The sequence below is a fragment of the Pezoporus wallicus genome, unplaced genomic scaffold (assembly GCF_028554395.1).
Source record: "Pezoporus wallicus isolate ANWC-B61680 ecotype Strahan unplaced genomic scaffold, APGP_CSIRO_Pwel_v1 contig_8803, whole genome shotgun sequence".
Taxonomy (NCBI): Eukaryota; Metazoa; Chordata; class Aves; order Psittaciformes; family Psittacidae; genus Pezoporus; species Pezoporus wallicus.
In genome coordinates this window covers 1,003,483-1,018,712 of record NW_026635049.1, presented here as the reverse complement: position 1 = coordinate 1,018,712, position 15,230 = coordinate 1,003,483, and the positions used below count along the sequence as shown (strand labels likewise).

Sequence of the window (15,230 nt, the reverse complement as noted above, 5' to 3'; positions counted from 1 at the left end):
CAGGGAAAGGCTAAATGGGAAGAGCAGCCAAGGAACTCTCTGGTGGCTGCTGTCAGAGAACAGGGAGAATGGGGGAAGCCCACCCTCCATCCACAGAGTATCCTGTCTCTGCTGAGCCAGCTCTCCACCAGTAAAGTCAAGTCAGAAAGTCTCGTGTGGACGGCACTCCCACTGCAAACCTTCCCAAGCCAGCTCACCAGTGCCATTTGCTTCTGGCTCTTTTCTGCAATCACCCTTCCCTACCAAATGGATACGTCCCTGTGAGGAACATCTTCATCTACCTCAGCCTTTGGGATCTCTGTCCAAAGCAAAGGGCAGGCTGTCTGTTCTGTGTTAAAATACAGAAAGCCTCTGGAGTGTTTCTGAGGGCACACATAAGATCCAACGTGGCTTAGAGAAGGAGGCAAAAAAGACAAATCAGGGAAAGATTCACTCCACCTTCCCAAAGGGCTCTCCCGGCCCCCAGCCTAGAGAGAAGTCAGGACTTGCAGCTCTCAGCTATTTGAAATACTGCTATATCAGCCAAGCAACTGTCTTAAAGTGTGATAGTCCTCAGGGTGTCTGCAGGAAGAGCTCTGCACCAGCTGAAAGGCGGCCTCAGCTTTTGCAGTGGTTTCCCCTTGCAGCCCTCAGCTCTATGCAGCAGTGAGGAATTTGCTATCCCTCTTTGTACCACTCAGTCAATGCACCAGGAGGAAGGAACATGAGCTCAATTCTATTTTGCTTCCCTCCATCAGCACAAGTCCTGTTAAGGCCATGCTGAAGGAAAAGGGGGATGCATCCAAGCAGCTTGTTCTGTTGGAGCATGCATCTCTTCCATGCTCCCAGGGAAGGCTATGAGCTCTCCCTGCCATCCCCAGTGAAGGGTATGAGCTCCCCCTTGCTATTGCAAAGAACGAGGAGGAGAGGTGGTACAAGTGCTGCAGCAGGACAAAGCGTCACATCAACCACAGTCTCTTCTTTATCAAACTACAGCCCAGAGATGTGAAGCCCCATCTTCTTCATCCCTTCCCCACCAAGAGCAATCTAAAGAGGATGGAAGTACATGAAAGCACTCCTCATATGAGATCATGTTTTGGTTGTGATGTTCTTTGAAGCTGATTTCTCCCTCCTTAATTCTCTTGACAGTTCACAGAGATAACGTGAATGTGAGAAGCAGAATTGCAGGGCCAGGGTGACAGCCCTGTCTTGGCTTTGGCTTGCCTTCCAGAAGATATTACCAGTGAGGACAGGGCTGGAGCTGCATTCCTTCTTTCTTTCACACTGGAGACACTGAGACAGCTACACTTGCTGCCAGACACTCAGCAAGCTGAGACAGGCAAAGGCTGTGCTGTCTGCTGGGTGGGGAGCCCACCAGATAAGCCCCCCTGTCTCACAGACTGGTGGAAGCCTTTGGCACCATAACCTAGTTAACGGTGTTTAGGGACACTGGAGATGGAAACACAGGCTATGTCACTGTGCAGAACCCTCTCTGTTGCTCCACAAGTATTAGGGCTGGATCCAAGGGAAAAGAAAGCTGTCAGTTTTCAGTACTGAAACAAGACATTCAGTATCTTCAAATCATATCCTAGAGGGTCACTTGTAAGTGGAGGAGCCTTGTAAGATACTATGCTGAGCGAGCAGCGTTAAGTTCCTGGCACTAAGTCAGTGACAGCACTTGACAGCCCAGCAGGAAGAGGTAACAATCCCCTTGCTCATTGATAAAGAATTTCTACATAAAAGCCTGACAGCCAAAATCTCACACAGTTTCTCCCACTTCTTCCTTCCCATTTCATATCCACTCAGTAAGTGCTAATGGCTGAGCCATACCATAGCTCTGCAGCTGGAAGCAGCTAATGCAGGAGAGCTGCTCTCAACGACAGGGCTGGAGGACTGTGTCTGCCTGAAATCTGGTGGTGTGGGGAGTCAGAACTTGCGAATTCTTCTGGTTCTGGAACCATAATTCCAGCCACAGGACGGAGATTTTCTTGTTTTCAATGACCCTTTCCGTGTTGGCTCTTATTTGTTTGGCAGTTAGTTACTTTTTGCTTCCACACTTTCTGAAGTACCACTTTTGAAAGTACTGTTTTTCTCTGCAAGTATTCCTGTGTTTCTAACAGGAATCTCCAGGGGAAGAATTTGACCAAACCGGAATGTTTCATGTTGACTCAGGATGGCTTCTGGGGGGTTTGCAGTCACTTTTGTTTTGCCTGAAGAGAAAATACTCTGCTTTCTGTTCAACCTGAACATTCCAGCACCAAGCCTTTTCCCTGACCTGCCAAACTGAAAAGTCCTTTCTTTGCAAAGACGCAGTTTCAAACCAAGTGACTTTAGAGGAGTTACTCCTGTGCCTAGAAGCAGCTTTGGTCCATTGAGCAGATCAGGCAACTTCCTTGTAAAGCTTTCCAAAGCGTATCTTAGTTGCTAATGCTCCTGTTAGCCTAAAGAACAGATTATAAACCTCCTCTCAGTGCTTTTGACCTTAACGAAGGCAAACTTCACGGGGATTATGTCAAAACATGAACTTAAAGAACCTGTGAAACTCTGCTCAGGCCTCCCAGCTAAGGTAGGACTGAATGAAGAAAATAAATAGCAAGGGGGAGAGAATTATCTTTAGCAGGAACAAAATAGGAATTTCACAGACATGAACAGCCCTGGATGGCTGTCCTCAAAGGCCACTTCGTGCTTATCAGCTCTGTGGGCTGATGGAATAATATCTGAAGGGAGAGGTGATGGTATCTCCACAGCTTTAGATATGATACAAATATCAAGAGACAAATTGCTGTCACAGTGTATGAAACGGGAGCAGAAATGAGAAGCACCCAAAATCTTGTACAGAATCCTGTGTGTGCCTCAGGAGGATGTCTCCAACACACAGGCAGGTGACAGGATGCTCGAAGGTAAAGAGCTACAGGAGTATACGACATGCTGAGCTCCTGGGGTGCAGTGCTGAGGGCATTTAAGTCCCCCAGCATCCTCAGCTGGCAGGACAGGGCCGCGAGCTCTCTGGAGAGTGGGATTCAAATGCCAAGTGAGCATGACATAATTCCAGCCCCCCACCACTTCCTGTAGATAGTCACCTCTGCTCCAGAGAGCACTGAACAGAAGGACCGATGTCACTGCCAGGGAAAGGGGTCCTGGATCAGTGTTCACACACTGTCACTGCAGGGTCTGGGGAGGGAACTGCATGTTCCCCAGGCAGCTGCTATTACACCCTTCAGCTCACAGGAACCATCCCCAAGCACATCTCAAGCAGTAATTTATCTCTTTTCCTAAACAGAAAGAGAATTTAAACACTGCTGTGGGTTGAAGGGCTTCACTGCCTGGAAGTGAACAACGTTCCTGTAGGCACTTGACCTCTGAGTTGCTTTGTGCTTGATACTGCTGCCTGGCTGTTCCCCATGGCTGGACCGCAGGTCTCTTCCCCTCCACCATCCCGCTGCCTTTGCTTCCTTCACTTCGTGTTTGTGTTCCCTCTTGAGCCCTTCTGGGTAAACAGTAACACCCTGACAAGGCTGCAGCTTCCTGCAAACTTCCACTGACCTGGAGAGCCAGCCAGCCAGTCTGAGACCGAAGGGAAGGGGCCTTTCCCTTGCCTTGGACCTGGTGCTGCAGCTGATAAACCCCCAGCGTGCTGCAGCTCTTGTCTTTCTTCACATGCAATGAGCTTTGCAGCCCACGGTAAATTATTCTCTTTATTTATCCTATGGGAACTGATGGGTGTTTCTTTATGGGTGAGATTCATAGGGCACGTTATTCCTCAGCTCAGGAGGAACAGATGTGCCAAGCTACAGGGAAAGACTCTATTTTCATCAAGTGTTTCTTTGCTGACAATCTCCCCCTTCAGAGTTCAGTGCTGGGAACTGAGAGAGGATGACACCTGCATTTCCCATGCCACAGCTCTCCGCATTGCAGCACTTGAGTGCAATTGATTTCTGCCATCTGGAACTGGAGATCTTCCTTGAGGCTCAGGTTATCATTTGTAAGGAAAAGTAAGGCTGTCCCTTTTGTTCCAAGAAGTTCTGTCTCTGAGAGACTTTGCTACAAGCAGTTAACTGGTTGCTGATGAACCTGGGGTGGTGGATGCATTTGGGAAGCTGACAGTGACACTCCTGATGTTCCAGCAGATCATTTTTCCATGCCACAGCCTGAACTACTTGGGAGTTTCATGATGGACTCAGTTTTTTGTCTGCACAAACCATAGCAAAGGTATCAGCTGGCAGTTGATTAGTTCCCTATTCGGTATTTATTCGTTGTCATTTTGTTAAGATCCAAAGCTGAGCCACTTTCTATTTGCTTATCTCTTCAGGGAACAGCCTGGGAAGTGCTCAGTGTCTCCTTCCCAACCCCAGTGGGGTCAGTCGCTTGCTCCTGTTTACATGGGACTTAGAGCTGCTGGAGCAAAGCACACACAGGCTGCAGGGCCCACAGAGGCTGGCTCTGGGGCTTGTGTCCTGGTACTCTTTAGTGCTTGATGATATAAGGTTTTCTTTTGCGCAGAGGATTCCAGTTAGGGAGGAAAAAAAGCTTCCCTGACATACCCAGGGTAATACAGTGAGTGCCTGACCTCCACCTGCAGCTGCCTTTTCCTCTCGTTCCAGGATCCCATTCCCCAATGGCCAAGATGGTTAAGCTCTCATGTCAAAACTGTAGCAGTTTAGCACTGCAAGTAGGTGCCATATTAGCATCTTTGCACTGGGAGCTGCTCCACTTACTCACACAAGTATCCCACCCTGTTTAGGAGCTCCAGTACTGACACTGAAATAGGGAGAAAAGGAGGCTCTTGGTAGACAGAGAACTCTTCAGGCTAAAGCTATACACTGGATAAAGCATTGAGATAACACAAATGACAGCCATCTGCTCACTGCACAGGGCTCTAGGAGACCTCACTGTAGGAAAGGGAGGGACCCATAAAACACAGAACCTTTTCCTCCCTTTCAAAACAGCGAGAATAATGCCCTTGAGACCTGACATCCACTAGTGATCAACAATCAATAACAGCTCAAGCCAGCCTTTCCTTTCCCAACTCCATCTTTATAACCCCAGCCTGCCTTTTGCTGTTGTTAATTGCACAGGGATATATAAACACTGTCTAGATTCCACAGACTGATGCTAGAAGGCTAGATTTATGTATTTTGGCTTCAGATTGTAGCTTATGATCTGGGACAGTGTAATTCTAGCTGCTGGCTACACATACAGCAATTCAGGTGCAGGCTGCTATTAAAATCAATTAGAAATGAAATACAGCTTCTGTAAATTCATGCTTCCCATTCTTCAGTCGTTTAATGGCACCATGATGAGTATCTGCCCTATTTACAGCTGGAAACAGATGATTTTTGGGTCTATGCTGAGTCTGCACCGTTGGTCGAGGTCAGTGCTGGAGGTAGGGAGAGGTGATGGAGGAGAACGGGGTTAAGTCATTATTTCCTTTCCCTGAACAGGAAATATGTTTGAGAAATTGTATTCCCTTTGACTAAGACATTTCAATCACTGCATAGTTCAATATTTTCTGACATTTTAGGACTGTTTAACATTTGCTTAGCTGCTGCCTTGTGATTTATGTTACTTTTTAAACAAACAGGGCTGCTCTGAAATTCCCTCTAAAAAAGTACTGGCAGGAATAGTTTCAAATTCAGAGTTCCATCTTTCCAGTCAAAGCAGTTAGTCAAAACCTGATCCAGATTTGTGAAGTCTGGTATCAAGAAGCTCCTTTCTTCACAGCACGTTTCCTCTGGCCCTTATTCTTGTCCTGACCCGTGTGACACAGCACATCAGTTGTCCTAGATAGTTTATTGCTATCTAGAAATAGATACGAATACCCTTCCCCACACTTATTTGCACTCTGCTTGTTGCAAATACACAAAAATCTTCTTTCTCTGCTTTTTCCTATAATGAATAATCCAAGGATCAACTTCTAATAATCCAGGATCTTACTGATCTGGATTGAGTATAAATATTTCCTATTAGTTTTAGGGATTGGAATCAGCTACAGAGTTGTGGTCTGGAGACGAGGTTCCTCAGCTTAAGGCTTGATTAGGGTTCAATCTCCTCATAGCACATCCTTTTTGAAAGTACTACCACAATACTTTAGAGCATATTTTTGCAACCCAGATTGTTCACAAACCTGAACATGTCAGCTATTTCCCGTGTTTTAGGTGAACCCACTTCCAAACTGTAATTAAGTGTGTGAAGGCAGGTCCCAAGCTAAGGATAAGCAGGTTGAGGTTATTGTCCAGCGAGCACATCCTTTCCTTGATAGGATAATCCAACCCAAAAGTGGCCGATCACCTATATCCTGTGGTGCTGTTGGTATAGAATCATCATAGAATCATAGAATAGTTAGGGTTGGAAAGGACCTTAAGATCATCCAGTTCCAACCCCCCTGCCATGGGCAGGGACACCTCACACTAAACCAAGGCACCCAAGGCTTCGTCCAACCTGGCCTTGAACACCGCCAGGGGTGGAGCATTCACAATTTCCTTGGGCAACCCATTCCAGTGCCTCACCACCCTTACAGGAAAGAATTTCTTCCTTATATCTAATCAATCTGTAGCATGGGCTGAAGGGTATTTGCCACTTTATACCATAAGAATATCAGAGAATGCTTTTTAGAAGAATCTTGAAGGGTTTAGGATTTCATAAACATGATTTTAATTTTCTAATGACCTTCACTTTATTCACACAATGAAAAATCAGTGAAGGACACTCAGGAGCTTTATCAACTTGTATTATTTTGGATTTTTATGTATTTCTATTGTGTATGTATGTACAGTCTGATTTATTGTGGCACAAATATGTGTCCACATATATACGGTCCCCAAGAGCATGACCAGGTCCCTTCACTGTTGGATTACACATATCAGCCTTGCCTGGCTTTGTCTATGCTGGGTCTACAGCCCCTTTTTGCATGTCTTCTGCAGTACTCTGGAGATCCTCACTTACAGAAAGCAGCTTTTCAGTTGCTTTACATTTACTGCTGTAAAGCCATTGTAACAATTACTGTGGAATTCAGGAGTGCTGCAGGGTGATACCACCTATGAAAGAAATTCAGAGCACTGGGGAAAGAACTAACTCCAGCGCCATGGAGACCTGTGGAGCTCATTTATGAACTTCATTTTTGCAGATGGAGAATAGATAAGAAAAGGAGATTTTATAAGATTACACTGGTAAAATAGGGTTAGAAATGGGGTATTCTCATTCTTGGCCATTGGCTATAATCCCTAGATGATACTGGCGTTTGCAAAGAACCAAGATGTGATCGAGTGTCCTGTCACATGCCACATGAGCCTTCTATGGGCAGTTTACCACTCCATTATTCTGCCCTTATGGCCACTGATCAGTAAAGGAGCAGTTTTGCAAATCAGTGTTCTTTTCCCTGCAGACTACAGAAATCCATTTGTGGAGATTCACCCGGAACATCCCGAAATAATCTACATTTTAGATGCTAAGAAAACGGTTGTTGTCCCTTGCCGAGTCACCTCACCAGATATCAAACCCAAGCTCACCCAGGTAAGTGAGTGTTGAAGAGAATCAGTTCAGAGGCTGGGCTGCCAGCACAGTGGGCAAAATACAAACTGGGTAGTGTATTGCTATTGAGCTGTGTATTGCTATTGAGCTGTGCATTGCTATTGAGCTGTGTTACTGCTATTGAGCTGTGTTACTGCTATTGAGCTGTGTATTGCTATTGAGCTGTGTATTGCTATTGAGCTGTGTTATTCCTATTGAGCTGTGTATTGCTATTGAGCTGTGTTATTGTTGTTGAGCTGTGTTACTGCTATTGAGCTGTGTATTGCTATTGAGCTGTGTTATTGTTGTTGAGCTGTGTTACTGCTATTGAGCTGTGTATTGCTATTGAGCTGTGTTATTGCTACTGAGCTGTGTATTGCTATTGAGTTGTGTATTGCTATTGAGCTGTGTTATTGCTATTGAGCTGTGTATTGCTATTGAGCTGTGTTATTGCTATTGAGCTGTGTTATTGCTATTGAGCTGTGTACAAGGGTGCTCCAGGGGACAGGCTGAATTTATCACATATTTATCTCATCTTGTGGCTTGATGTTCCTCCATAAATTGGCAAAGATAGGAATGCTCAGTTCTTCAGAATTCTTAGTGTAGTACCTGGCTATTTGCTATCCTCCTGAAAACTTCTCTCTCTTATACCTTGAGCCTTCTCAGAGCTGTTTGCCCATTTTTAATCGATTTCATAGATTTAAAAAAGTTTCAGCCTTGGGAATAAATGGCTGCAGCATCCATCTCTTGGGCGGCAATTCCAGCTGAATGTTAAGGTTACAGAATGGTCTATGGAGGCCAAGGCCATTTTGTGTAATAAAAATGGAAATTGAAGGTCTGGGGCTTCCTCAGTTGATGGAGGTCTGGTCACTTTTTGAAGGGCTTTAGAACTGCTCTTTAGAGAAGCTTGCCACGGAGTGAGGAACAGAACATAGGTCTCCTGGCTCCCACCCTGGCTTTATCTGATAGATGTGCCTTTCTGTTCCCCTGCTTGAGCTGTGCCAATGGGAACAACAGCTCTGTCTCTGCCCCTTCTGCACAGGGTGTTCTGGAGGGGCTGGGAGATGAGGCTGTTCTGCTGGATGGAGAGTGCCAGTGGAGCACAGGCAGATAGGCTGATGCACCTCTGCTCCTCTTAGCAGTTGGATGTCTTAGTTGTTAGACGTCTCCTTCTCCTGGGAGACAGCACATGAGATCACAGAGGCTTGAGAGAATGCTCTGGCTCCTGCTGAGCCCAATGGCACATTTCCAGTAGACGTGCTGAGGGACAGCACTGGCCTTATGGCTTTAACAGAGCTCTGCTTGAAAGTTGTCAGTAGGGACTAAAAGGGGATGAATAAGGCTCCTCTCCAGCTATAGCTTAGCCCTTTAGCCTTGATAAGTGTTATCACCTTCTCCTCCTTGGCTATAAAAATGAAACATCCCCATCTTGTTTTAGCCTTCTTCAACCAAATTCATTGCAGGGGTTCTGCTGCCAGCACAGTCATGTGAGCCTAAATGTGCCCTTGGACCCTGGACCAAGCACACCTCCACATTTATGCCCTTATTTATAGGCAGCCCTGCTTGCCAGATAAGTTCTCTCCTTGTAACGAGTTCAAACCCAAACTTGAAGTCATAGAATCATATAGAATAGTTTGGGTTGGAAGGGACCTTCAAAGCTCATCTTGTCCAACCCCCTGCAATAAGTAGAGAGACCTTCAACTAAATCAGGTTGCCCAAAACCACATCCAGCCTGGCCCTGAATGTCTCCAGGGATGGTGCATCCCCTGCCTCTCTGAGCAACCTGTGCCAGTGTTTCACCACCCTTGTTGTAAAGAATTTCTTCCTCAAGTCCTTTACCTTGCTGAAGGTGCTGCCAGAATGAAATCTTTGGGAAGCAGCACTGGCTTCAGGAGCCACCGGCCCCAGGTCCATCTATGGAAAGTCAGTGCTTGTTTCGCCCAGTCTGGGAATGTCGCAGCACTGTGTGGAGCCAAGGTGGCGGCTTCCCGTGCGAAGAGGAAGCGGGGCGGGAGAGGGGTGGAGGTGAGGATGGGGGGGAACAGGGTGATCAGACAGATTTAGAACATCCTCTTCTTCCAAATTTAATCTGCAGCAGACAAGGCACTTCAAAGGGAGGAAGGCCACTGCGGTTTCCTTCGAGCACCATTGACGCTTATGGTTTGATTGTTTAAATATATATTTTTGCATATTTTATGAAGATGTTTCATGGTGGGTAGTGTTGAAAAGGGCCTCCTGAGCAGGGTTATTTTTGCCTTCCCCTTGCCATCAGGGAGCAGAGCTGCCAAACCATGAAGTTCAGCTTTATCACATTTTATTATTCTTGTAGAAAATGTACTTTTTTTCTCCCCTAAATGAGGTTCCTCGTGTTACCATTATACTTTAAAATCATCGCACTCTCTGGTCTTTAAATATGTATGGGGAAAGGTACCTCTTGCTAATACTAAACAGATCCCAACTAACTCTGCAGATCATCCGTGTTATTAATAAACCCTTGCTAAGACACACAGTTCAAACTTTTAATGTTGCTTAACATGGTTTTAATTGTAGGCAAAAAAAGCCCTTCCAGCCCTGTCAGATCTGGTTAGTCACCGATGTGTTTCAATGTGCATTTGCCACTTACAGCTTTGACCTTCATGGGTGTTAAAGCACGACTAAGCCTCAGGTCTCAGATCTCTTGCTGTAATTTCCCTGAGTTTCCCTAACGGTTCTGAGCAGAAATGCCACAGTTTGATTACTTCAAGAGTATTTACATGAAATCCATGTTTCCTACGACTGCCAGAAGAGAATTGCTTTTCCCAAAGAAAGCTCCTGTCTTGCTGTGCCTCCTCCTCCCCCCAGCAGCATCACCAGTCACTGTCCCACAGTCCTGATTCCTTCGTCTTTGGTCTGTGCTGGAAATGTAATAACAAGCAACCTAAATCAGTGCCAACCTGTGTCTGTATGAGGAGTATGAGCATCAGCTCGCAAAGCCTGAAGCTGAAATTTCTTTGGAACAGGAGTATTATTTAAACTGAATCCTATTTAAACTGCACTGCCATACACGATGGGTGTTTATTTGCAGACAGGAAAACAAATCGCATGCTGCATAACAAGAAGAATAAAAGCAGAAGTGCTACATATTCTCATGTTCTTCCCTGTGAGGGTGCTGAGGCGCTGGCACAGGGTGCCCAGAGAAGCTGTGGCTGCCCCATCCCTGGCAGTGCTCAAGGCCAGGTTGGACACAGGGGCTTGGAGCAAGCTGCTCTAGTGGAAGGTGTCCCTGCCCGTGGCAGGGGTTGGAACTGGATGAGCTTTAAGGTCCCTTTCTTCCTCATAAGCAGAACTTATAGACACCATTTTTTTCCAGAACATTATAAATATTTCTGAATTTAGGACCAAAAATATCTATGTTACTAAATTTCCTTATTCCTGTATTCCGTGATTTCCACCTTAAGTCATCCTTCTGTGCCTCCTGGACATCAACAGGCTACTTTGAAAGAGCCTCACCCCTTTCTGTGCTATAGAGAGAACCTGATGACTAGCCATAGCCCATAGCTTATAAGTGACTGCTGTCAGGTGAGTTAGTGACATGAATATTTCTCTTTTTCATAAATATTTTTAAAGTACTATGAGATCCCAGGAGAACATGTGGTAGCTACATGTAGCATTAGAAGCCGCAAACTTTGTTCTTAAGCACTTCCAGAAGGATTACTCAACAGAATTAATACAAGATAGCTGTAATATGTTTCCAGCAAAAAGATCAGGGACATGGCTCCTACAATGGGTAGCATGGTATTTTGCCTAAGATCTGAAAGTACCGGTGCTACTGAATCAAAGGCCCAGTTACAATGTCCAAGTTTTGATTTCAAAGACGGTCCTACCTTAGGGAGGGCTTTTCTATTTGCTTATGTTGATGTTGCTTAAGATATGTGTGGAATGAGACCACCAACCACTCGGAAAGGTCAAACAGCCACCCTGCCTGCAAGGAAGAACAGCCTTGGCTGGTTGCCTCTGTGGTCTGAAGGGAAGGGGGATGTCTCATAAGCCTTCCATCTGTTCTCTTTCAGTATCCGTATTCTGTAGAGATGAACTTCAAGAGGATGGTGTGGGACCCAAGAAGAGGATTTGTCATCCCCTCTCATGCTTTCATTTATTCTGGTGTCCTCACATGCACTGCAACAGTGAATGGAAGCGTGTTCACCTCCTACTACCTAGCACAGAGGTTGGGTGAGTGACAGCCGCACGCCAAGGAGTCACCTCAAGGTTTCTGTTTCATAGCTAAGCCCCTGGGTATTATTTCTTGGTTAGCCTCAATTCTATTTGATATATCTAATTGGTATGGATCTGTAGTAAGTCCAAGCAAACTCATTCTTCCCCTTTTTCCTATTCATTAGAACTTGGATTTGATCCATCCCTGGGTTTGAAAAATGACCAAGCATTGAGGTGGTACAAACTAGGAGCATTTTATTCAACCCCCACCAAGGCTTTGTTTGCTTGGATTGAGCTGTATTTACATTAAAACAACTGCTGGTTTAGGAGCAACCAAATAGTAACTTTCTCTTTGCTCATTAAACACACAAGATCATGGTATAAAAAGCTCATTAAACTGCTAATTGAGACCTTTGCATTGTTTTATAGTTTCTTGAGGTGATTTATTGTACCCTCTCCCTTGTATTCACAGCTGAGCTTAACTCAGAATTAAAACCTAAGTTTGAAGCAAGTAGACATGACAGTTTTGATTATTGGGAGTTTATATACAGCCCATTAAGATATATTTTTCCTTTGTTTTTGATGTATGTTCTTTCTCTTCTCATATATTATATTTCTGACAGGGGAGGGTTTATTGTGACTTCATTCCCATTAGGTCATGGCATCCTTCTATACAATCAGCTCTCAGCTTTGAACAACAGGCTTGTAAATTTGAATGGCAGCCAAATAAATCCTGCAAATCTCTCTCTTTCTCTTCATTACTGGGGTAATTATTTTTTAGTAGAATCATGAATGCAAAGCTACAAAGCCCATTCGATCGTTCCTTTGTAGCCCAGAAGGACCCGGGCAATACCTTACTCTAGAGCATGTATAGTGGTCAGACATTTGTTTAGTGTGGGCCAGCATAAACTTGATGCAGGCTTATTTCAGAGTTGACCTATTTAAGGCATAAATAAATATATAAGACCAAGATTTGGGGATCCCATTCAGAAAGAAAAGGTTGTTGGGCATGAGAAGCATGTTTCATGTTTTCCAGAGATGAATCCTCTCGCAGATAGGCAGATGTTGAGGCACTCAAAAGGATGAGTTGGCTTTGAAAACCCTTTTGAGGATGGCTCTGGAGTGATGAATGAGGGTTGGAGCTGAACCTGGCACATGCAAGAGAAGTAATTAATGAATTACTGAGTCCATGTGATCAGTTTGATTGGCTGGTATCAGGCATTTATACAACTGACCTCATGTTTGCATTGTGGGGGCATTTCACACTATTTCCATAGAAATGAGACAAGAAGGTGAGATGTTTTGGAACAGATGTTGGAGAGGCAGCTGGAGTGCAGATTCCATCTCAATTATGATTGATACAGAGTGCTGAGTGGTGATAGCTTTGGTTTTTTCATTGCAGAGGGCAGAGTACAGAACCTGGCTCTGAAAGCAACTCCCAAGAAACTGCTGGTTGGAGAAACTCTCTATTTGGAATGCAGAGCAGAAACCTTCATCAATGGACGAATCGAGCTCATATGGACAAGTCCCAGTGGGAAAGTGAGTTGATAAAAACTCTGTATTCTGCTTTCACAGTCTCCCCATACCCAAAAGGAAGATCTCTGCACAGGGTTGAGTAAACTACCTATTCTGAGATACGTCCAACCACTTGTAAGCCTACAATTGATTGTATTCTTAGTTTGAATCAATCAAAAACTTCTCTGACCGTCTTGAACCTGCAAATTAAACTGCAAATCTCAGGCTAAATCTCAGCTCACAGTGGCAGCCATGAAGGTTCAAGCCGTCAGTGTGCTCATCCGTCCTGGTGTTTATTAAGTAGGTATAACTGAAACAAAAGCCAAATGTATCTGCTGAGATCTCCACCAAAGAATGACATTAAAATTCCGAGTGCAGGTTCCTGAGCTTTCTGTAGAATGTAATACAAAAATGCCAAATTGGAAGTAGAATCCTGCAAGAGACTGAGCATTTGCTTTGATGTACTGAAACCTTTCAGTTCTCCTAAGGAAAAACAGAGGGAAGACGGAGTATTTTCCAAATCAGTTCATTTATCCGAGCTACTACCCATGGTTCTGTTTGATGTTTAGAATTAAAATGATTGCTTGTTTTCTTTTTAGTGCAACAAAACACACATTTCAAAGCAGCATCTAAGCCTCTTGGGGAAGCGTAAAATGTGAACCCTAAAACTTGATTATTTTTGATTAATTTTGTTAACTTAAAGAATGATTCTATTTTGGTGAAGAAGCTGCAGGAAATACAACACAGAATTTATAGAGTGTGAGAAATATGACATTCCTCAAGTTTGTTCCTCGAACCCCATATGATGGGAATTGTTCTTGCATGAACCCTCCTTAGATTTCTAACATTATACATGTGAAATTTCTTGGCCAAATCTCTGGGATCAAAAAATCCTCTCGGAAGCAATAATGCTTTCTAAAAGTCTTCAGGAATTTGCATTGGCACTTGCCTGTCATAATATATTGTATTTCTGTCATAATATATTTCTTTGTGAAAGTAGGAGTTTTTAAAGATAGAAAAATACTGTGACCAAAAACCCCAAAACCTCACAAAACCCCAAAGCACAACCCTGACCTGACAATGACAGCAGCAGTTTCGGACTGAGATCCCTGGGATGTGGTCCCTGAGAAGGGCTGACCCGTGACACATCCCTGTACTGACCTTCCTGCCCAGATTTCAGCAGTTCCACTCTGCTTCTCTCTCTTATTAGACTTGATAATGAAACCTCACACAAGGGCTCTTCCTGCTGGTTTGTCTTTCATATTTATTCCAGTGATGGGAGATATGATAATTTGGATATGAATCACTGCTTTTCTTTACTGGCAGACTTTGAAAGGATGAGCAAAATAATCCACTTTATGCTGCTTTTTTGACCCCTCTTTTTCTGATTTCCAGCACCCTTATCCTAGGAGAACCATTGACCAGAGTGGCATGGTGTATAAGGTTGGCAGCAGCCTGACAATTGAAAATATCACCATGCAAGACGGAGGCCTCTATGTGTGCAAAACATTCAACGTGACACGGCTGGAGGCCAATGTCACAGTTACAGTGTATGGTGAGTTCTGCAGCTGAACCAGAATACCCGAGAACCAAGATTGTTAAGCTTAAAGAAGGGAGAATGGCAACTAGTTAACAATTAATCATCTATAATCTCTAATGAATCTGTTAGGGTTGGAAAGGACCTTAAGATCATCCAGTTCCAAGCCCCCTGCCATGGGCAGGGACACCTCACACTAAACCAGGGCACCCAGGGCTTTGCCCAACCTGGCCTTGAGCACTGCCAGGGATGGAGCACTCACAACCTCCCTGGGCAACCCATTCCAGTGCCTCACCACCCTCACAGTGAAGAACTTCTTCCTTATATCCAATCTAAACTTCCCCTGTTTAAGTTTGAACCCGTTACCCCTTGTCCTGTCACTACAGTCCCTAATGAACAGTCCCTCCCCAGCATCCCTATAGGCCCCCTTCAGATACTGGAAGGCTGCTCTGAGGTCTCCACGCAGCCTTCTCTTCTCCAGGCTGAACAGCCCCAACTTTCT

General features: G+C 44.7%; 1 protein-coding gene across 2 annotated transcripts in view; it reads left to right on the top strand.

The window, feature by feature from the left end:
* Positions 1-15,230, top strand: part of LOC130594737 (vascular endothelial growth factor receptor kdr-like) — a 121,951-nt gene that overhangs the window by 41,684 nt on the left and 65,037 nt on the right. For both annotated transcript variants that reach the window (XM_057400847.1, XM_057400855.1), the window contains exons 4-7: positions 7,361-7,488; positions 11,535-11,694; positions 13,079-13,215; positions 14,587-14,746. In XM_057400847.1, coding sequence (XP_057256830.1) covers positions 7,361-7,488; positions 11,535-11,694; positions 13,079-13,215; positions 14,587-14,746 — 585 coding nt within the window. The remainder of the gene's footprint in view (positions 1-7,360; positions 7,489-11,534; positions 11,695-13,078; positions 13,216-14,586; positions 14,747-15,230) is intronic.